The sequence below is a fragment of the Oncorhynchus mykiss genome, chromosome 2 (assembly GCF_013265735.2).
Source record: "Oncorhynchus mykiss isolate Arlee chromosome 2, USDA_OmykA_1.1, whole genome shotgun sequence".
Lineage (NCBI taxonomy): Eukaryota > Metazoa > Chordata > Actinopteri > Salmoniformes > Salmonidae > Oncorhynchus > Oncorhynchus mykiss.
This window is the reverse complement of record NC_048566.1, coordinates 39801383-39825063: the sequence shown is the minus strand read 5'-3', so window position 1 is coordinate 39825063 and position 23681 is coordinate 39801383. Positions and strand designations below refer to the sequence as shown.

Sequence of the window (23681 nt, the reverse complement as noted above, 5' to 3'; positions counted from 1 at the left end):
GTAGATATTGTGGTTTTCCCGTGACACTACGTATACTGTATATCAGGGAAAGGCCTTTTGTACGGCTATGGCCCCATTTACAACCGTTAAAAGTTCTCACACACACACAAACAAACCCACACAGAACGTAAAAGGCCCTATATTAAATGTCGCTCTATTCTAACCCCTGACACTAGTGAAAAATAAATACAAAAAAAATGTGTCCAGAAATGTCTCCTCGTGGTGCTCCGTTCAGCCATCCTCTATAAGGTCCAGTCCTGTACCCCTGGGGTGCCACATTTGTTTTGGTTGAACTTGGCGTCAACCCTCTCAGTGAAAATATAACTCACAACAACATCTTTTCCCCGATGATCGCTCGAGTGCTCATTCTCTAAACCTCTATTACCATGGTACTACCATGGCGATACTACCTCGACTCTCCCTCTCTATTTCCTTATAGGCTACAGAGTACCAGGCATGGTTCAGTAGCTACTAGCTAGCATTGAAACACTGGACCATCATGCTTTAGTTGAGCGTGTGTCTGTATTTGTGTTAAAGGGGAGGGTTGGAGGGTGCTGTTGTTTCCAACAAATGGTCATGATCATGACAGAATGGTAACACTCCCATCTGCCAAGTTGTGATTGACCATTAAAGGCCATAATGTATAAGCCGGTCAATGACAGGCAAGCAGATCAATAGGACCATGTTGAGGGGTCAAGGTGATGGCATGTTTTCATGTAAGATCTGCTCTGTTGGGAACAGCCTACATGCGATCCTATAGCCTGCTACCCAGCTTCTTTCTTTTTTTATGTGATACAAGACAAGAGACGAATCAGATGCTACTCAACAGTGAGTATAAAGCATAAGATGGCTAGTCAACACTGTGTGTCAGAAGCGTATGAACTGTAGAGAGAAGTACTAGTTGAATACTCTTCCCAGTCAATCCAGACTGACTCCCCGTCATTTGGTGTCTATTTAAAATGATAAACCTGCCGAGTTCAAAGTCTTCGCTGCCCGGGCCCTCCTGTTCGGTCCGCTTTACACCTCATATTTCAGAACCTCTTTAAAATTCTAGAACTGTCTTTTGTTCACTCCACTTGTTAGTGCCCAACTTCAAAGGCTGCACCTCATTAGCACAGAGGTGGAAATCCCTGTCACTCATTTACATTTGTTTAAAGCGGCTTGAAAAAGAGATGAGAGTCGAAATCCAAATCACTAGACCTCAACCTTGTGTTTCGACATCTGGTTTATCCGTGGTTGTTAGATAGTAAATACTACAGTCCTGTGGCTGTAGACATGGACTGCATTGGTAAAGTGTTCTGTAGGATGAGCAGAGGGTGTGCATTTGGATAAGAAGTGCAAACCTCCGTGTCTTTAACCAAGACCAGGGGGGGCTACTGTTGGTAGGCTAGTTCAGGTACCCTAATTAATTAGGATTTAGTCATTTCTGTGATCCTCAAAACACTTCCACCCCCCTCCCTCTTCCATTTCCTTTCTTTCTCTTTCTTCCCTCTAGTATTTTCTCTGGAAAACAATAAAGAGATAAGGATTTCCCTCCTTTTAAAAACGTTTTTCCTTCCCTTTTTTTAAGACAACCGGGGGTTGTCCTTTGAGTGGCTAGATTCGTAAGGAGCATGCGTGTCTCCATGGAGAGATGTATTGATGTTTATCAGGGATGAATAGATCAAAGGCTGCCACATGACAGGCGATCAATCACGCATCAAATCAATGATGGCAATCCTCTAATAAAACCGAAAAGAAAGAAAACCGGCTCTGGCCAGTTTTTTCTCCCCCTCTTTCGGAGTCAATTATTCATTATTACTCGCTCTTTAACACTGCAATGGACCCCAATAGAAACTCTTATCTCTAACGTTTCGTTTATCTAGCTACCTAAAGTAGTCGACTTTTCTGGCAAGTTAACACATTAGGCCTATCGTGTCACTACAAACGTACCGTGGTCTACTTAAATCATATGGCAATATAGAAAATAATAATGGTCAACTAATGAAGATGTGTTGAAGGTAAAACTTATTTTTAGGCTATTACATATGCATAACAGGAGAAATTTAAAAGGGAAAAATAAAACATTTTTAGTGAATTAAAAATAAAAAGTCCAACATTTGATCTCCATTTAGTAAGCGATGGTGAAAATGAATGTGTGTGTGCGCGCCGGTGCTTACCTGCTGATCGCCTGGGCTCTTGCTGCTTTCTCCTCGGCATAGTGACCGTCACGTTCCACGGTACTTTTCATGCAGGAATCAAAACAATTAGTCTGTCAGTGGAGAAAAACCATCCCGAACCTTTTTTTTTTTTTCGGGAAATAACTGTCAACAGTTTTTTCTATTAGAATGGTTTGTTTCTTTTGTAATTGTGGGCTTATGCCAGACAACCTGAAACGGCCACAATATAACTAAATATGTCCTTTAGGCCTACGAATAGAAACAAATGACTGAAGATAAAGGACAAACGAAAAAAAAGGGGTTCTGTGATATCAAAACGATGCACGAATTTCGCCAGCTGAGAACATGTCTATCAAATAACATCTTTCCTCATCACTGTGTGTCAGAAAAAGAGGCAGACATCGAAGCCAAGTTTCAGTCACTCCCCTGCTGCCATAGGGGGCTATATGGCGGTGTTGGGGCTACTTTGTACCGCCTTCACTCCAAAATAAATAAACTCTGATGGTAAACAAATAAGTCCAGTGTGAGCGAACACCTTTGAAATGTATTTCCGTGGAAGGCTGCGCTTCAAGCTCAGATCTGAAACAAAGCAGAATTGAGAGAAAATAGACAGGCATTAGATGGTTAATGTCAGTCCGTCACCACGCCACCTAGTCGGATCAAGCCTCGCCGTCAGCGGATACTTTTCTCCCCTCTCTAGTTTGAGCCGGGGTGGTAAGTTAGGGATTCTACTTACATTTCTAGTCGTGGAAAATAATTATTATCAGCCGCCGATCAAGGAATGTGCAGGTGGTTGAAGTGGTGAGGAGCCTGCGACTAAAGAGAAACAAACAAGGTGCAGGCATCCACCCTCGCGGAGAGAATTTTTCTTCTGTAAACTCCAGGGAGTGAACCGAGGTCTCGTCTGCTCCTCCGAGGAAAAAAATGAAAACGCAGGGAATCGAGAAGCGTTTCAGACAGTCTCAACTGATAGACAGACGCATCGAGTGGCTTTTCCTGCTTCATTTTTACTCCTCCCCTCGCGCTACAAGCGTCACCCTGACAGTAGAACCCACCTGTCAATCTTCTTAATTGTCTTGTTTTTCCTCTGATTAAAATTGAAATGACTTGACAAAGGAATGCTTGCATCAGTAGGCTAATATCAAAATGTTGCTTTGAAATATTGATCCACAAACTTCATGCGGAATGTTATGGCAATTAGTCAATTATTACAAAACTGTTACTAGGTTAGGCTATATTACTACAATTAGCTCATCATCATCATCATCATATGAAATAAACTTACACCAACTTTATTTTGCCTGACATATGCTATCCTATGTCAAACCCAACATGGCAATGCTTTGGACTTGCATATTTTTGGAACATTCGGACTGAAGTTTCCTAATGTGAGAGCACCATAATTTACGCATGCTTGAGGAGAAAATATATCCTGCAGATAATAGCCTTTTAACGGTGCTTGTTAATACCTTGAATGGTTGTGGTTGGCACTGGCTGTATTGGCAATTCTTTGGATTTTTGTGTACAATCGTCGAGGATATGTTTGAGACTACGATTGATTTGTTTCACCTTTACTAGGAAGTGTGTCATGTCCAGGAAGGGGAGGGACTCCAAAGAATACAAGCCGCTACAGTGACAGCTGCTACAAGATTGCGCCGTGCTATAGCCTAGTTATCATCAAGGCAAACATTCCAAAAGCACGCTATTGCGTGTCAATCTTATGCGACAAAACTGCGCTGGTAATATTGTTTTAATTGCAATGCATCATTGCATTGGCGTGGCCTACCCTGCTACGTGAAGAAAGCCTAGCATAGGCTAACGATAAGCATATTGATATCAATGCACAGCCAGTGCCCGTGAACTTTGTCACATAATCCCTCCCTGGTGCAATGTCCACCTCTTTCTTGTTGAGAAACGGTAAGAGGGTGTTTTCGGTAATCGGCGGGGGGTGCAGAGGAACCGATGCACTTTCTAGAGTTCATTTCGTATCGCGCCGCTTCATTATAGATTTGTCATACTCCACGCACTTCATGGATTTTAAAGGTTCCTCGATACCGAGCTCCATGAAAAAGCTGGTCGTAACGAAGCTCAGCCAGAATTTCAGAGACGCCGTTGCCTTGCAAACTGTTCCAGTCCCGACACCTGGCGACGGGGACTTGCTTGTCAGAAATCGGTAAGTTTTGGTTAGAAATTGGATACAGAAGGTTCACATTTTCCGCGGGTGCGTAGCCTGTACCCTATGGATAGACTATTCCAATATTTGGCACATTTTGGAGCCAATATCTTTGATAAAATATTTGGTATTGTTTTCAAGTTACGAAAGGGTCTCTTACCTCGGTTAGAATAGCCTTATCCATCCCCATCGATATTAGTAGCTTACTTGCGACCATTTCAGGAGCGAGCAAAATACGTGAGAAATATATCCAAGTTCCGCCCCTACATTTGTCTATCAATCCATCTCGCTCTGTCCTGTCTCCTTACGTCACGAACCTGCAAACAGAAAGTCATTGGGGGGGATAGACTCGCACGAATAGATGAGGAGATGGAGAAACAGCTTTGCATGGCATTTGGGGCTGCGGCAGGATCATCATTTTCCGCTGCATAAAACCAATGCGTAAGACTCAATATATGTCTGTCTGATTCAAAGCAAGATATATACAAATGTTGATTACATTAACAGGTTACTGTAACAGAGGAATGTAGGCTACTTAATCTAACCGGTTATTTACTACGATTTAAATCAAAGAGATATTAAAATGCTGGTGTAGCCTATCAGAGCGTAGTTGATCAGTGAAATAAAGGCAGTGTCTTGCATTATGGTTGAGACCAAGGACATACTAGCATAATCTAAAGATCAAATAGCTTTTAACATTTGCAGAAATTGTCATATGTAGCCTAAAACTTTTTCACAGGTTTGTTTTGTGTGCGTAATTTCGTATGCGTAACCTAGATAATAAATACAATTGTATTGTCTTGTATGTCATTTATAATTTGAAAATGTGGAACATTGAATTATAAATACCATTTTCCATGGAGAAATAATATCTCTCTCATCTTGGGAAAATGAAAGAACTGTTGATGCAGTGGTAGGTTATGTGCTTTGCCCTCCCCCGCCTCCTGAAACTGTTTGGCATCACAAATTGTTCTATATTTTAATGTAGGCCTATGCCCTTATACTTTCTTTATTTTTTAACAATTCTTTGTTTGTTGTCTGTAATGAATCTCCATCATATGAGTTGGCCTGGAAAATTACAACATTTAGCAGCAGGACCACAGCTGACGAATAGCTAACAACTAGGCCTCAAGCACCTTCAACTGAAAAAATAAGTTAGGTGCCTGAATAACTAGGCCCTTTTTCTTGATGTGGCTTATTATTTATTTGTTAATAACTACATCAGAAAGGCCAATTCTATGGTCTCAATGTAGAGCTTGGGAATTAGCAGAAATATCTGTGATGCCGCATTTAGGCCAATGTCGGCCTTGTATTGTATAAGGCCTGCTTGGTTAAATTCTCTGAGGTGGGAAGACAGTTGCACAACAGCCTACTGTAGTCAAAGGTCATTTAATTGCACATATAGCCTTCTTTTATGCATTATTGACCTGAATTTGCTTGTGCAACTAATTTTGCGACTAATTTTGAGATTAAATTGAGATATGCATTAATATCATGTTTCAGTGACCGAGATTATTGTGCATTCAAAGTTGCACATTTTTAAATCAAGCATCTTTAAGAATATCAGCCCAGTTCATTTGAGTTTTGACCTGTGAACTTGCTCTTCTTTAATGCATGGCGTTTCAGTACTGTTGGTCCATTATGAGAGATTCAGGTTCAAATATTTACTGGTACGGAATAATTCAGAAGGGCTGCAAAAGCAATTTGGAAAGTATAGTCAAACCTAGATGTTTTCCTATATTTAATTGGAGCCTTTTATTTGTAACTAAACCGGGCTGTTATATTTAAGTGCTAAAAATGCAAATATGGCATGCACAATGATGAGTCGCAACAAGGGTTCTTCTGGAGGATAGAACATTATTTATTTATACATTTCTTTCACACAATGATTTTTTTCTCTCTCCATGTCATCAACTGAGATGAAAACAGTTGTATTTATTTTTTCATGTCACTGCAAAGAAATATACCAGATTTAAAAGTGCAGTTTGTTCTTGTGTGTCTCTCAAGACAATGACTCGTGACATCATGCAATGTGTTTTGTGATACCAACCTCGTCCTGTCAGTGTAAGGTGGGTGTTTATTCCCAAGACAAATGGAATCATTGCCAAAACAAACCAATGTTTCCTTCCCGAACGATGTCGCAGATATTTCCTAGAGAATGGAAGTGAAATTGGAAGTGAAATCTTGACCTTCGCAGACATGACTGTAGGCATTCTGAAGTGCTCCTCTTATGTTATTATAACATGAGCTACTATCATATTATTATCAAAATTCCGACTATATTATCATGTTATTATCAGAATTCCGACGGAAGAACATCACTAAAGTATCCTATACCGACGTTAATCGATTTGAATTCTATGTAACAATTGTTACTCATTCTGAACTGTCATTCACGCATATTTATCCTTCTCTGTTCCATTCCATGCAGATTTGTTGGAATAAATGCCTCGGACATCAACTACTCAGCAGGCCGCTACGACCCTTCGGTGAAGCCACCGTTTGACGCCGGGTTTGAGGGCATTGGCGAGGTGGTCGGACTCGGCCTGAGTGCCAGCGCCCGCTACACCATTGGCGACACCGTGGCCTACTTTGCCGATGGGGCCTTTGCGGAGTACGGTGATACCCATGATCAAGACCGTACCCGTACCCGCGGTGAAGCCAGAGTTCCTCACCCTGCTGTTAAGTGGTGCCACGGCCTATATCGCCATGAAGCGGCTTGGCGACCTGGTGAAGGGCGAGACGGTGCTGGTGACGGCCGCTGCTGGTGGCACAGGACAGTTTGCTGTGCAGTTCGCCAAACAGGCCGGCTGCCACGTTGTGGGCACCTGCTCCTCCAATGAGAAGGCTGGCTTCTTAAAGACCATTGGCTGCGACAGGCCCATCAACTACACGTCCGAGGACCTGAGCACCACGCTGCGCAAAGAGTACCCACAAGGCCTGGACGTAGTCTACGAGTCCATAGGTGGCAGAATGTTTGACATGGCGGTCAACAATCTGGCCAATGAGGGTAGGCTGATCGTGATCGGATTCATCTCAGTGTACCAAACGGCAACAGGGGTCCCAACTGTTAAAGGAGGAACTCTGCCCATGAAGCTGCTCCAGAAGTCAGCTAGTGTGAGGGGGTTCTTCCTACCTCACTTCCTGTCCGACTACAAGGAGGCGATGGGAAGCATGATGCAGATGTTTGCTAAAGGGAAGCTGGTGTGTGAAGTGGACTGTGGCGACATGGCCCCCGAGGGCCGTTTCATGGGACTGGAGTCCGTCTTTAGGGCTGTGGACTACATGTATGCTGGGAAAAACGTGGGAAAGGTGGTGGTTGAGGTGACTCCACCCTCACTGGACAGCAAACTGTGGTTTGCCTTAATGGGAATGCACTGGAATTCTCAAACAAATCTAATGTATGTATGTACAATGAAAGGAACAATGAAAATACAGAATCTAATGTATGTATGTACATTGAAATGAACAATGTAAGTATATATGTTGAAGGCAAATTACCCGAACTGTGACAATCTACATTACTCTGAATTTAATATATTTTTGAACAGTTTATTTCACCTGAATATATTTAGATATTACTAAAATGTTGTTCTGTTAGAGAACAGTTCCTTGTTTAATGTTTTAATGATTAGCTTTACTTTATTCAATAGAAAGTCCCAATAAATGAGGATCATACTTGTAGAGGGAAGATTGCTGGTGTAACAACATAGGTTATCTCAAGAAAATAATGCTGTACCCCTCTAGATCAAATGCCTCCCTCATTCTATCTCGCACACACACACACTCACTTGTTTCTTTGCTCTGTGCTCAAGACTAGAGCTAACTAAAATGTAACCATATTAACGTTTGTGTTGACAGTAACTAGACCCGTGTCTGCATTGACTGTCCACAGCTTACGCATGATTACAGCACTCCAGACAATGTACCAGCATATCAGCTGAACCTTCTGTTTACACAGCTGAGGACAATATTGCATAATGATCACATTTAGTGTTACCAGTTTAAACCTCTGTCATTCTTTTGGAATATAGGCCTAAGCATGCCCAGAGCAATTGACCCGTTTAGTCCCCCCCCCCCCCCCCCCCCCCCCCACACACGTATGTACGTACAGCATGCATAAACAGATAATTTATTAAATATATGAATGAGTCATCTTAAATCAACAGAACATATTGCACATTTCTCTATGTATTGTAGGTGTAGAGTAAGTTTTAAAATGGCTAATTTTGAGGAGTAATAACACGTGTAATTAACACTAATATCTAGATTACATTATTTATCTTACATTCTTGATTTTAGAATCACATTTTGTTGTGTTTGGTTTTAGTAAGATCTGTTAATACTTGTCAGAACTGAATGCAGCATCAGGTGTGCTTGGTATTTTATAGCATGTATGTAGCTGATCGAAACAGCGTTCATATAATCCATCTTTCCATTCACATGCCCCAAGCTGACCATAATAAAAAATTAGTCCAGCTAACCAGAACTTGGGGTTGAAAATACCATTCTTCTTTCCCACAAGAAGCAGAAACCCACTTATATTGAATGTATTGTGGAATGCCCTCTGAGGTAGGCCTACAGTTTTCTTTTTTGTTTGTTACCGTGAGGATAAGGTTCCACTTGATGTTTTGGATTCTCTTTAAAGCCAATTCACAAATTTCATTTTTTTTGTCATTTAAATATGGAACCCTTTTAAGCTAAATATCATGTTGTCGCCTATAGAGGTGAGGGTAGATTGGAGACTAGGTGGGATACAATCATCATGGAGAAATGCCTTATCTTACATTTTCCATATTAATTCTAAAACTATTTACAAGTTAATGTGGGGGTGTTATTCTGTGGCTTTTTTTAAGAAGTGAGAAAAGGTAATTAAAACATCTCTAAGACAATACGTTATCTATCAAGCCTAGGAACACAAAAACAAACACCTGTTTCCACCTGGGAGGGACGTCTGTGTGTTCATGCACTGTGAACATGCAATATCCTCCTCCAGGTGGCCACTCAAAAAAGATCTCGGTGTGAAATACGTTACAGGTGTGACCCCAGCATGCAAAGCCTCTACCTTCGCCAGGCAGGCAGCTCAGGAAATCAGAAACATACCCACCAGCCTGAAGCCATTTGAACCTGCACCAGTGTGTGTCTCACACACACACACCCATATGTGTTCCAAGAGAGAAGTGGTCTGTGTAATGCATACAGTGTATTTTTGTAGATTGGTTCTTACTATCTTTAGTAAAAAATTAAAAATTAAAATTAAGGTCCTCTTTGATTTCTACCCGTGTTAAATATATAAATGAAATTATCCATCTCTGCACCCATCATTGTAAGTGTTTCATAACAGTGCCACTGTACAAGCATACATGACTATGAGCAACCTGAAAGCTATTGTTAAGGCAGATGCTCTTACCGCTCGTAAAATGTATGGTTCAAGGCGTCATTGTAATGCAAGAGCATGCTCTCACACGCTAGTCACACAAAGGTGAGAGAGGTGATACAAATGTTCACTTGAATTTAACGTGCTTGAGTACTATTGCGTGCATACTCTGGATAGAGGTACGGACTGTCAATGTGTATCTGTCTTCAATTACCAACCGAGGCCTCACTCTGGTCCTCCGGGGCCCACCTGTAGCAGCCATGATTAGTGCGCATTCACAGTCCAATTAAAAGCACAGGACAACCTGGAGAAAACAACACTCTTTAATTGGCTTGTAGCTGTTAGCAGGCTCTTAACAAACCATATAGACACATACCTGTTCTGAGGTACATGACAAATGTTGGTGGAGTGACAAACATGTTTTGGAAAAGTGTCGCGTTTCTCAATGTAGTTTGAGAATATTAGTTATTGTTTTTTTTATTGCTTAGACTATAGTTATGTTTTTTTGAGATACAGTATATTACATCCACCTTTAACCTGAGTATAGCCCTTAATTTAACCCTAAAAGTAAGATTGAAAATATTATATGGTAAATGTGAAACAACCACAACAATTGTGAGAGAAAAGTTCAAATCTAAAATAAATGTCCAAAAGTGCATGTCATGAATAGTTGTGATACTTGGTTTGCCAGAGATCTGTGCTTTGTGCATTTCGGATACACGCTCAAAATGGGATCTGTGACCTTTTTACAGCCTTGCTTTCAATTCAATTGAACCATATAATTGTTGATTAAATGAATAAATTGAAAATGCTGTCAACAGTTTAGTGAAATGCCAGTGTTGTAATACATCAAATCAATTTGATCAGCTGGGTACTCTATATATTCAATCAACCTCAGTGTTACTTTAGGCTCTGCCATCCATGTTCCTATACTGGCACACCTAACATAGACATCATTTGGATGGTGTGGTCTGGTATAACCTGGTGCCTTAGTGACTGACTCTGTCATGGCTCAGGTCCACTCTCAATTACTAAGAGTCACTCAGACCCCTCAACCACCATCACTCCTCCCCCTGTTACAAAACCTCACTGAACTAATTAGTCAATGCACACCCAAACACTAAGTTAAGGTAAAAACAGGTGACTTTCCGATATGTAATAAAAAATATATAATAATATGTTACTTTTACTCATGTTGTATTGCATAGAAATAAACTCAGCAAAAAAAAGAAACGTCCCTTTTTCAGGACCCTGTCTTTCAAAGATAATTCGTAAAAATCCAAATAACTTCACAGATCTTCATTGTAAAGGGTTTAAACACGGTTTCCCATGCTTGTTCAATGCTTGTAAACAATTAATGAACATGCACCTGTGGAACGGTCGTTAAGACACTAACAGTTTACAGACGGTAGGCAATTAAGGTCACAGTTATGAAAACTTAGGACACTAAAGAGGCCTTTCTACCTACTCTGAAAAACACCAAAAGAAAGATGTCCAGGGTCCCTGCTCATCTGCGTGAACGTGCCTTAGGCGTGCTGCAAGGAGGCATGAGGACTGCAGATGTGGCCAGGGCAATAAATTGCCATGTCTGTACAGTGAGACACCTAAGACAGTGCTACAGGGAGACAGGACAGACAGCTGACCGTCCTCGCTGTGGCAGACCACGTGTAACAACACCTGCACAGCATCGGTACATCCGAACGTTACACCTGCGGGACAGGTACAGGATGGCAACAACAACTGCCCAAGTTACACCAGGAATGCACAATCCCTCTATCAGTGCTCAGACTGTCTGCAATAAGCTGAGAGAGGCTGGACTGAGGGCTTGTAGGCCTGTTGTAAGGCAGATCCTCACCAGACATCACGTCGCCTATGGGCACAAACCCACCGTCGCTGGACCAGACAGGACTGGCAAAAAGTGCTCTTCACTGACAAGTCGCGGTTGTCTCACCAGGGGTGATGGTCGGGTTCGCGTTTATCGTCGAAGGAATGAGCATTACACTGAGGCCTGTACTCTGGAGCAGGATCGATTTGGAGGTGGAGGGTCCGTCATGGCCTGGGGCGGTGTGTCACAGCATCATTGGACTGAGCTTGTTGTCATTGCAGGCAATCTCAACGCTGTGCGTTACAGGGAAGACATCCTCCTCCCTCATGTGGTACCCTTCCTGCAGGCTCATCCTGACATGACCCTCCAGCATGACAATGCCACCAGCCATACTGCTCGTTCTGTGCATGATTTCCTGCAAGACAGGAATGTCAGTGCTCTGCCATGGCCAGCGAAAAGCCCGGATCTCAATCCCATTGAGCATGTCTGGGACCTGTTAGATCGGAGGGTGAGGGCTAGGGCCATTCCCCCCAGAAATGTCCGGGAACTTGCGGGTGCCTTGGTGGAAGAGTGGGGTAACATCTCACAGCAATAACTGGCAACTCTGGTGCAGTCCATGAGGAAGAGATGTACATTAAGTACTGCAGTACTTAATGCAGCTGGTGGCCACACCAGATTTTAACCCCCCCCCCCCCCCTCTCAAGATTTCTCTTGCGAGCATTTTCCATACTAATGTCATTATTTTGCACTTCTCAAATTTAATTTTTTATGGTTCACTTTTACAAAAAAAGGGTTTCCCCATAGGATAACCATTTTTGGTTCCAGGTAGAACTCTTTTGGGTTCCATGAAGAGCCCTCTAGGAAAGGGTTTTACATGGAACCCAATACGGTTCTTCAAAGGGTTCTTCTATTGGGACTGCCAAAGAATCCTTTTAGGTTCTAGATAGCACCTTGTTTCCGAAGAGTGTAGGCTAGCAGTGTGTGTGTGTGCATGCATCAGTACTGCTGGCAATCTGTCTGTCTGTCTGTCTGTCTGTCTGGGTCACAATGACTCAATGGTGCGGCCGCGCCACTCAAGTCTCACTAAGGAGGAGGAATAACTTTCTTAATCAAGTTCCCCTGATTAATTGTAATAAAGGTGTCATCAATAAATGTGTCCTCCTGATTGAGTAATTCGAGGCTGAAGACAGTAAGCACATCCCTGGTGATTGGAGTTTTACAGTGGGGGGATGTAACAGGGGAGACACGGCGACGACACAAATAGCTCCTCAGTGCGCTGGCAGTCACCCTCCCTCCAGGACAGCCTTCGCACAGCTGACGGTCATGAAATACAATTATCAGTGTGATCTGCTTAAGAATTCATCAGCGGCTCCACTGCCCAGTGAAGACATTCACAGAGTTGGAGAGAAAACGAGAGAGAGAGGAGGGGAGGTTGCCAAAAGGAAAGGGAGGCCTGACTGATTAAATGAGGTTTCATTTTGTACAGGCCGAATGTTCCTGTGAAGGTATACTATAAATGAATGTATTGATTCCTCCCGCATGTTATTTCAAATGTGAATGAATAACACCCAGGTGCCTATAAGCGTACTATATATGTATTAAACACTGTTCAGATTGCATTTCAATACCACACACCAGTCAAATGCATATTGGTCATACGATACGAGTAGTAGAGAAAACAAACGTATCCAAATGTATCGGATGTTGGTGGCAATATACAAAGTAGCAAACCTGAGCCAGGTAACAACACAGTGCAACCTGTACCGTCCGGAAAGGCTAGCCTACGATCACTGTGTCGGATGTCATGTGTACAGGTGACAGTCAAGGGCAGTAAGTATTCATACTGTGGATGGGTGTTATTATCAGCACACCGTGCCGGGCGACAGCGTCACAATTTCATCGGTCGGTGTCTCTCCACTGCAGACGTAAAAATCGAAACACCCAGTCCATCCCGCCCCCTGTGATTGACGGACAGGTCCTCAGTTAGCTCAAACACCAGGTCCCCCTGTCCCCCCCCTTCTGTCCCCACCAAACGCCACTGCAGCCAAGGACACCGGGGTGTCAGCAGCGAGGCATCTGGGCGACATCGTTCATCAGGGCGCATCGGTAATGGGAACCTCCCGGTGACAGTGGTCATCAGGACACAAAAGCAAAAGGGACCATAAACATGGTATGACAGATGGCCAGGGGTACAAGCTCCGACAGGGAGGGAGGGAGGGAGGGAGGGAGAAAGAGATGAAGCGGGACAGTGAGAAGGACAGAGAGGAAGAGAGGTTTTATGCTAAAGTGTTGGACGTTATGAAAAACAACTATTCAGCCCCCACATGATAACTATATGGTCAATGGCGAAGAGGTGGACTGCGTTGCCTGTATCATAAATGCAATGGAACCCCTTCTCTCGGTTCCATCTGAGTCCATCAACGATGAGGTCATAAGTAATTATGTCTCTCCCTACTCAATGAGTCAGGTAGGCTAGCTACATTTAGAAAAGCAGAACGTTCAAAGCAGAGAAATGTTTTTTTTTCTTAACATCTCTTCTTTTTCTTTGTTTTTCTCTCTCTCCTCTCATCAGTTTACCGAGCTTGCGTCTGTTTCTGTTTGCTTACCATCACGTCAGCGTTGACATCAGCCAATTAGTACAGTGAAACCGTTTAACATGAGCTACAGTATTTCGGGGAATGAAGGCACAGTGAAAGGACAGAGAGAGATGTTGATTTAACAATGCACAGACAACCACCAGGTTTTTATTTTTTTTGAACTGGGACATGCAGGCATGATGGCTACTGCAGGAGCTAAAGCTGCTAGCATCATACGCTAACTCAGAAGTTCTTCAGATATTGCCTCCCTGTTCCTTTTAAAACTATTGAGGAACCAATAGGGGGGGGGGGGGGGGGGGGGCTAAAATGGGCCCTAAAATGTTGCCTGAAGTGTATGGTGTTTTGTGGTAAATCGTGGTGAAAGAAGTTTGAAGTGAAGTAAAAACAAAGGGATAATTATGGAGGTGATAGCAATGACAGAATGGGAGAAACAAACAGGTTGTGTGAAAATGAGGTGAGGCAGGGATGCTGAGGGTTGTCAAGAAATGACAACTTGTTGTAGGTCCCAGAAGAGAGAAGACGTCGTTGTGTTAACAACATCTACATCGCCTCAGGACTCACATATTGTCTCAACTTTCTTATATGAGGTATTGAAGAAGGTAGCGCGCACAGCACGGCGACATCCAATGAAAAGTGCTCTATAGGCTACCAGCTGTCTACTTCTTGTTACTGTTCTTGTTCTTCTTGTTCTTCTTTCTTGTTTGTTCTTCTTCGCCTTCTTCGCCATACCGGAGCCAAGTTGTGGACAAAGATGTGAGCTTACTGCTCGGCGGAAACAGTCTCGTCCGTTAATCGCCATCCATCCATCGGCCCTGCTCCTGTATATAACGCGGAAATTACAATATCCATCACTCCACCATGCCGTCACTTTGATTGATGGATCACTCACAGAATCCCTCTGTTTTCACAGAAGTGTTTGGTTCTGGAGTGAGAAGTGAACAACATCTCCGCCTATGATCAGATTGAGAGTACATATTCCATCCAAGAGTCTATTTGGTTCAGTGATACACAATCCCCTACGGGGCAGCCAAGCAACATGCTGATGGAGATCTAATTCCATTAGGCGTTATGGTTTGTCATGTCTGTTATTCGTGTGGTAGGCCATTGACGTACTCGGGCAATGGTGTAACACAATGGAACATGACAGAATCTCATTCTGTGGGAGTCCTTCAAGTCTGTCAAGGAGCGGCGTCACTGTCAAGGAAGTTGAGCAATATCAGAACAAACACTTGGTAGTACGAGAGGTACCAGACAATCTCCCTCAGAAAGGAATCCTTCAATAAATACTATAAGAGCATAATCATCTCTCCTAGACTGAGGTTTTGAGTAACAGATTTGAGCGAGCGTGGTGAGCCAGCCTTGCCTCTAGAGAGATTCACACAGAGCGTCAGACAAAAGAGACACAAATATGGACTCTATTACAGCAAACAATTGAACTAGCACTGCAGTGAAGGCCCACCTTTCCTCCCTTTCCTCAGGACTTCCTCGTCATTGTAACCCAAGGCAAATTAATTCGCCATTATTGTTTTTCCATCCCATCCCTAATTTGTGTAGCTCTAAGTGTCTGCAGCACCTGAGCAGGGACGTGTGTGTATGTGTGTGTGTGTGTGTGTGTGTGTGTGTGTGTGTGTGTGTGTGTGTGTGTGTGTGTGTGTGTGTGTGTGTGTGTGTGTGTGTGTGCGCGCGAGTGCTGGGAGAGGCTTTGACGCGGCGACGACAGGAGACCTAACGCTGCAGGATGGAGAAAGGTGAGCAGGAAACAGAAGGCGCCCACGGAGGAGGTATATGACATCTGTCAGAATCCAGGGTGGTTGGGGGGACAAAGCCCCCCCCTCTCCGGCCAGGGGTCACATCTCACACTGCAGTCGCTGAAGTTGTCAAGACACCGCTGACACTTCTTTGGCAATGGTGGCCGAGGACCTGGACAGGCACGGGCGTTCAAGGCACACTTATTTCTGAGTAAATGTATCTGAGGGCATTTGTTCTGCTTTTTTTTTTCTCAAGGACCAACAGAAATGTCAGGGTTTTCTTTTTTGTCGGTTGTGGATGCAGGAAGGTCACCTGACATGGCAAGGTCGACAAACAAACAAACAAATAAAAGGAATTAAAATGGAGAAAAACATAACAGGTGAAACAAGGGGGAAAAGGATGAAATGTTTATTTTGAACCTGATGGCGTGTAACAGGCATTACTCTCTGTGCTGTCCTCTGCCCCCCATTGGCTACGACACCACCTCCTGGGCTAACACAAGGGTCGTCCAAACGTCCAATCACGTCAAAACCAGCGGTCCGACTTCAACTAGAGAACAGATTAAAAATCATGAATACATTTGAATCATTACTTTTGTTTGTGTACCTGCAATTGTTCTGACAAAGTACAACAGCAGTCTCAGTTAGCGATGGCCTGACAAGAGAGCGAGAGAGAGAGAGAAAAAGAAAGAGAGAGAAAGAGAGAGAGAGTGTGAGTGAAATAGAGAAAGAGATAGAGACTGAAAGAGAGAGAGAAAGACAGGGATGGAGAGAGATAGAAAGAGAGAGAAAGTGAAAAGAAGTGCATAGAATCCAGGGTGATATCATTTTAAACCATCATCATTGGTCTCCATTTTTACCTATATTTAACTAGGCAAGTCAGTTAAGAACAAATTCTTATTTACAATGACGGCCTACCCCGGCCAAACCTTAATCCGGACGACACTGGGCCAATTGTGTTCCGCCCTATGGGACTCCCAATCACGGCCGGTGTTGATACAGCCTGGAATCAAACCAGGGTCTGTAGTGACACCTCTAGCACTGAGATGCAGTGCTTTAGACCGCTGTGCCACTCCGGAGCCCCATTAATAAAAGCTACATTGAGAAAGCTGGGACATGCACTTGAGCAATGGGTTTGTATTGGGCATGCATTGGGTTAGAGCTGATGATATAAAATATAGGCCTTCTACAAGATCCGATCCATCACAGATCTATATGCAGGGTGCTGTCTTAAAAAGCATGTTTCCTTTGTTTATTCTTTGCGTTGTCTTCTCCTTTCTCTGGAGTTTTGACATTGGATTTGACAGGTGTCTGTGGGGAGGAGAGAGAGGAAGGGAAAGGGGGAGAGAGGAAGGAGGGAAGCGCTGGTAAGAAAGAAAACAATCTTTGACTGCCTGTGGGTGAACGTGGGTTCCTCTAGGCAAGGCGGCCTTCAGCGTTTAGCTGGGGGCGCCGTATCCGAATCACAGCCACTGCTGTACCCCCTAAGGCGCTAATCTCAACCAGTTACCGTCAAGTGTTGCTCTTCTTTATATTTTCCTCCGTTCCTTACTATCTCTCCATCTTCTTTGTTATTTTCCCGCTAAACTGTGCCCAAGTCACAGAAGTGAGAGAAAAATGACAGCTCGAATAGATACGAGGGAAGACTTCTTGCATCTTAAGGCATCGTTTAGATTTATTAGCAAAAGAAACAGGTAAAATATTCCAAACAGAGGATTTCTTTCATGAAGTGTGTATGACATGTTGTTGGACAAGATATCAACAAATGTCGACGAGACCTCGCCGTCATCCAGAAGGCTTGATTGAAAAGGTTTGCCGTTTGAGCTGCAGAGAAGTTCTAATTTAATAAGTGTTGACTACGGAGACAGTGGGGAAAAAAAGGGAAACGTAGGAGGAAAAAAACTCAAAGATTAGCTGATGACATGTTCAACTGTGCACGTAATAAAAGGCTTAGTTAAAAACGCACATGCTGATTGTCAATTATTTAAAAAAACAATTAAAAAAAAACTGGAAATTAAGTCCTGGTAATCTCATGAAGTGTAAATAACATTATTTCTTATGGCAGCTTAATTGAATGAATTTGACTCCGTTCAGAAATAATAGAATTACATTCACTTTCAAAGATCCCCAATACCGTCTGTGAAAAGGTGAAAAGGAAACAAAAATACACGGCTTCTTTGTCAATTAATTAATTTACAAACATAGTGATCACAATGAATCTGAATTCCTCTAAATTAAATTGACTATGAGAAACTATAGTAGTTCCCTCCAAAACGGGTCTCCCACTCTCTTAAAAGGATAGTTTACCCAAATTACACATTGGTTTCTTTAACCTGTAAGCAGTTTATGGACAAGGTATGACAGTAATCCATGCTTTGGCACTGTTTCCACTGTTTTACCACTGCACTGAGGCTAGGAAACACTGTCACCACCGATAAATCCATGATAATCGAGAATTTTAACAAGCATTGCTCTACGGCTGGCCATGCTTTCCACCTGGCTACCCCAACCCCGAACAACAATCGGAGGCCCTGTTGTCCTGACGTCTCTATGGGGGTGCCACAGGGTTCAATTCTCGGGCTGACTCTTTTCTCTGTATATATCAACGATGTCACTCTTGCTGCGGGTGATTTTTTGATCCACCTCTACACAGACGACACCATTCTGTATACATCTGACCCTTCTTTGGACACTGTGTTAACAAACCTCCAAACGAACACCTTCCGTGTCCTCCAACTGCTCTTAAATGCTAGTAAAACGAAATGCATGCTCTTCAACCGATTGCTGCCCGCACCCGCCCGCCCAACTAGCATCACTACTCTGGACGGTTCTGACTTAGAATATGTGGACAACTATAAATACCTAGGTGTTTGGCTAGACTGTAAACTCTCCTTCCAGACTCATATTAAGCATCTCCAATCCAAAATTAAATCTTGAATCGGCTTCCTATTCCGCAACAAAGCCTCCTTCACTCATGCTGCCAAACATACCCTCGTAAAACTGACTATCCTACCGATCCTTGACTTTGGCAATGTCATTTACAAAGAACCTTCCAGTTCTCTGCTGCCAATGACTGGAACGAATTGCAAAAATCACTGAAGTTGGAGACTTATATCTCCCTTACTAACTTTAAGCATCAGCTTTTTCTGCTCTTTTGCACACCAGTATTTCTACTTGCACATCCTCATCTGCACATATATCACTCGTGTTAATTGCTAAATTGTAATTACTTCGCCACTATGGCCTATTTATTGCCTTACCTCTTTACTTCATTTGCACACACTATATACAGATTTTTCTTTTTTTCTTTTTTTCTTTTCTTTGGAATTTTAGCCCTTTTTCTCCCCAATTTCGTGGTATCCAATTGTTTTAGTAGCTACTATCTTGTCTCATCGCTACAACTCCCGTACGGGCTCTGGAGAGACGAAGGTTGAAAGTCATGCGTCCTCCGATACACAACCCAACCAAGCTGCACTGCTTCTTAACACAGCGCGCATCCAACCCGGAAGCCAGCCGCACCTATGTGTCGGAGGAAACACCGTGCACCTGGCAACCTTGGTTAGCGCGCACTGCGCCCGGCCCGCCACAGGAGTCGCTGGTGCGCGATAAGGACATCCCTACCGACCAAACCCTCCCTAACCCGGACGACGCTAGGCCAATTGTGCGTCGCCCCACGGACCACCCGGTCATGGCCGGTTACGACAGAGTCTGGGCGCGAACCCAGGAACTCTGATGGCACACCTTAACCACTGCTCCACCCGGGAGGCTATACAGATTTTTCTATTGCGTTATTGACTGTACGTTTGTTTATCCCATGTATAACTCTGTGTTGTGGTTTTTGTCACACTGCTTTGCTTTATCTTGGCCAGGTCGCAGTTGTAAATGAGAACTTGTTCTCAACTTGCCTACCTGGTTAAATAAATGTGAAATTTATTGTGAAATGTGAAAAAAATCTAAATTTGTGGCACAAATCCCATTCATGTCCTGGCACCGATACTAGAATTTTTCGTGCTACATGTCCAAATAATCCAAAAGTATCTAAAGTTGATTGTGTAGCTCAAAAGATTAATATATATGATTTGAACATGATGTGCTTAAAATACTAATATCGGAACCAGGATTTGTATGCAATTTGTGCCATAAATCCTAAAATGTTAGCATTTGAAAACTGCTAGGAAAGTGCCAGGGAAACTTAACCAATGCTTGGATTGCTGTCATACCTTATCCATAGACTGCTTACAGGGTAAGTAAAACTAAATGTCATTTTTTACATTTTAACTCTTTTTATGGCCATATTATCATCAAACATTTCATTTGTAAAAAAAATGTACAGATAGGAAACTTCCTTACAAAATGGTTCCCTGAATGAGGATGATTCCCAACATAGGTTATACACACAGCGACAGACACAGCGACAGACAAGACAGAAATACAGACATACACAGGCACACAGACACAAGACCCATGACACTTGGGGAGGGTGGATGTGTGTGTTTCTGTGGTTTCTTTGAGTGACTGAGGGGAGGGAGGGAGAGAGGGAGACAGAGAAGGAAAAAGGAAAATGGAAGGATTAGATAAAGGCTGTGAGTGCGTGTCATCATCTCTGACATTCTGTAGGGCTTGACCTTAACAGAACAGATCATGTCAGAGAGAGACGGTCTCATCATGGCCGAGGAACACAGACAACCCTTCAGAAATCACTACTGACAACAGGAGCGCTCAGGACACACACGCACACAAACGCGCAGAACTGCACGCCCACACACACTTGGCGGCACACAAACACATACTCAAACACACATGCAGAACACACATGCAGGATGCACGCACGCACGCACACACACACGCACAATTAAACACACATACACACACACACAGTCTTGCACACACAAAATATAAGTCACATATTCTACCCTATTCATGGGTTGCACGTTTCATCACAATATTATTTAGCCCATCTGAGCATTCTAATCAATACCGTCTCAATAGGTGCTGATGAAGACTAAAGTGCATTACTGTCGCTTGGAAACACAATGACATTTCAAAAGGAGGCAAATAATTAGTAGGACAAGCTGTTGTCATCTTTGTGACGTCGCCGCCAGAACGACTTTAGATGCAATATAACTTTAGTTAGCTAGATAAGATTGAGGGGAGATCACCAACATTTTAGCTTGGTAATGTTAGCATTGCTAGCTACTTCTGACAAACTCATGGCAACATTGCCATCTTTCTAAAGTAACGTGACAACATCATAACGAGGGCAAAGTGGTTTTCTACTCCTCTACTTTAGCAATGTCAATCGTATTTCCAGGCCACTATTGTAATGTTGAGGAAGCCGTCAATAGCTCCCGTTCAGAAAGACTGAGCCTTAACCATCAGACAGACTTCAATACGCTGCAGCATCTGTGGAACGCTGATAACAATGGCGACGACGCGGCCCGAGTGACGGAGGTGCTAACCCGTGAATATTAGTGTGTAATACCGTATTATAAACTTGATCTTCTCCACCTCTCATCTTCCCCCTTCTTCATGGCCAGATTTAGAGTTGGCCGTCAGGCTGCTATTATAGAAATATGGTTTGACCTTTGAGGACCAGAGGTAGTTTAGATCAGAGGTGGTTTTTCACACAGCTGTTTGGACAGTCTGCTCTTCTCACTGATATGAACATATGCCAGTCTCCCTAAATGTTCACAGACATTCTATTAAAAATCTTAAGTACATCAGTATAATTTTTATTATTCCCATAAAGGAAGAGCTAGCTCACATCATTTTTTTCATGAACAGTGAACTTTCGAAGCGAACTCCAATGGGTTACATAATTCATTTCTGCTTTCTGTTAACCCAAAGCTATATATTTCGGTCTGTTTCTCTCTTACTCTTAATTTTAACCCTGGCTTTTTGGCATGTCTTTCATGAGATATTGGAGAAAGCATACAAATTCTCTCTCTCTGTGTGTGTGTGTGTGTGTGTGTGTGTGTGTGTGTGTGTGTGTGTGTGTGTGTGTGTGTGTGTGTGTGTGTGTGAATGCCCGTCTGTCTATCCATCCAGCTTTCTGTGAATGCAGTGTAGCCGTCTGCAGCGTAGTCTGTTTCTGACCCATTGCTTGTCTCTGCTTTAATGATGCCGAGGCCTCCATCAAAGTGGGGACCCCCTATGGCTTCTGGAGGCCCCTGGGCTGAACAAGAGCATCGTTCCTTCAGTCTTCCCCTCACTGCTAAAGGCTTGTCTGAGTAATGAGAAAATGAATTTAAACAAAATGAACACAAATACTCCATTCCAGAACGGCAGGCACATACTCTGTGTTCAGCTTGAAGTATCAAAATCAAAGATTGGTTTAAAAAGAGGAGTTCAAAAAGACTGGGCTCCTTTTATTTCATATGCCGGTCTCTCTCAGCACAGAGAAGGGGATTAGTCTGAAATGTTTGTGCACATATGGATTGATATGTTACAGCCTACTGGACCGATGCGATGTGGGGAAAAGTCTATTGATTTCTTGCCAATACGGTTCCGTGGGAGCTCAAGGCGACGGTTGTTTCTATCCCTCGGAAAAAAAACAGGACTGCCACACTTGTTTTGCCAGTCGCCATGGCAACCGGGATCATCAGAGTCAGGGGAGGTCAGTTGCCGTAGCAGAGGGGATTCTTGGTTCAGAGAAATCAACATTACATTAATTGCCCACCAAACCCTCTCTCTGTCTCTCTCTCTGTCTCTCTCTCTGATCCTAGTATATTTGAGAGTGCTGTACGTTGCGTGTTGGGTTAGCCCCTAACTGGACTGGAGCTCTCTTTCCTCTGTGTTGTTGTTGATGGATTGAGTTTGTTCCAGCATTTCCAGATGCACTGCCTCCACCTTTCTGGGTAGCAATACTATTCCATATCTTATCATCGCACACTGTAAGCCGCAGAGCTCATGTGTGGATGGTTCTAAGCGTGTGGAAATTGGTAGCAGCCCACCTCTCCTCAGGTGGTAATTGGCCTCTGATACAATACTCACCTTGTGTAATTAATCTCCCTCACTGACATCGTCTCTCCACTGCTTGCTGTGGAACCAATAAGACCTTACAAGTGTTCACCTGATGATGTGTGATGAAATACACTGTGTTTACAATCCTATAAGAGACTGGGAGCTACACAGTGGGAACGAAGCATGTGACTCCACTATGCAGGGCTTGGCTCATTACACATAAGCCTTGTTCACACTGCAGGCCTTAATGCTCAAATCAGTTATGTTTTTCAAATCCGTTTTGGAATACTGACTGTCCAAACAAGTGACCAAATCGGATGTGTGTGTTCAGACAGCAGTTATTAGCTGACATGGCTACCCTGGTTGTCATAGTAATGGCAGTGTGTGTTAGGCTGATTGGTGGTGGTGGTGCTAGTGCCTACTGTCCCTCAGAAGTTATGTAGCAAGCTAAGATGACAACAATGCCTGCCATGGATGTTTCCCAGTCGTATTGAATGTTCAAAATCATAGTGTAAGAACACCTTTAAAGCCTCAAAGGATAAGATGATCCAACTTTCAAAACAAGTCCGTTTTGGCTAGCCACAGCAGTCAACTAGCTAGCTAGGTAGATGTTTAGCTTTCTACCATTCAGACACAAGTCACATATCTGATTTCAATCCACCTACGAAGGTGCTTTAAAATGTTGCTTGAAATATCAGATTCCATGTGCCTTGTGGGTGTTCAGACTGCAGGAAAAATAACAGATTCGAATCGGATATGCAAAACAATTTGATTTGAGTCACTTCAAACTGACAATATGAACAAGGCTTTAGAATACAATTTTACTTGATATTATAATA

At 43.1% G+C, this 23681-nt stretch overlaps 1 protein-coding gene and 1 pseudogene across 1 annotated transcript in view; one reads left to right on the top strand and one right to left on the bottom strand.

Annotated features, from left to right (window-relative positions):
• The window catches only part of LOC110489609 (teashirt homolog 1), a 40641-nt gene extending 37457 nt beyond the window's left edge, over positions 1-3184 (bottom strand). The window contains exons 1-2 of the mRNA XM_021562345.2: positions 2896-3184; positions 2160-2738 (exon numbers count right to left, since the gene is read on the bottom strand). Of these exons, the coding sequence (XP_021418020.2) occupies positions 2160-2199 (40 nt within the window). The 5' untranslated portion in view covers positions 2200-2738; positions 2896-3184. The remainder of the gene's footprint in view (positions 1-2159; positions 2739-2895) is intronic.
• Positions 3185-3218: 34 nt separating this feature from the next.
• LOC110489623 lies at positions 3219-10941 on the top strand (annotated as a pseudogene).
• Positions 10942-23681: the final 12740 nt, after the last annotated feature.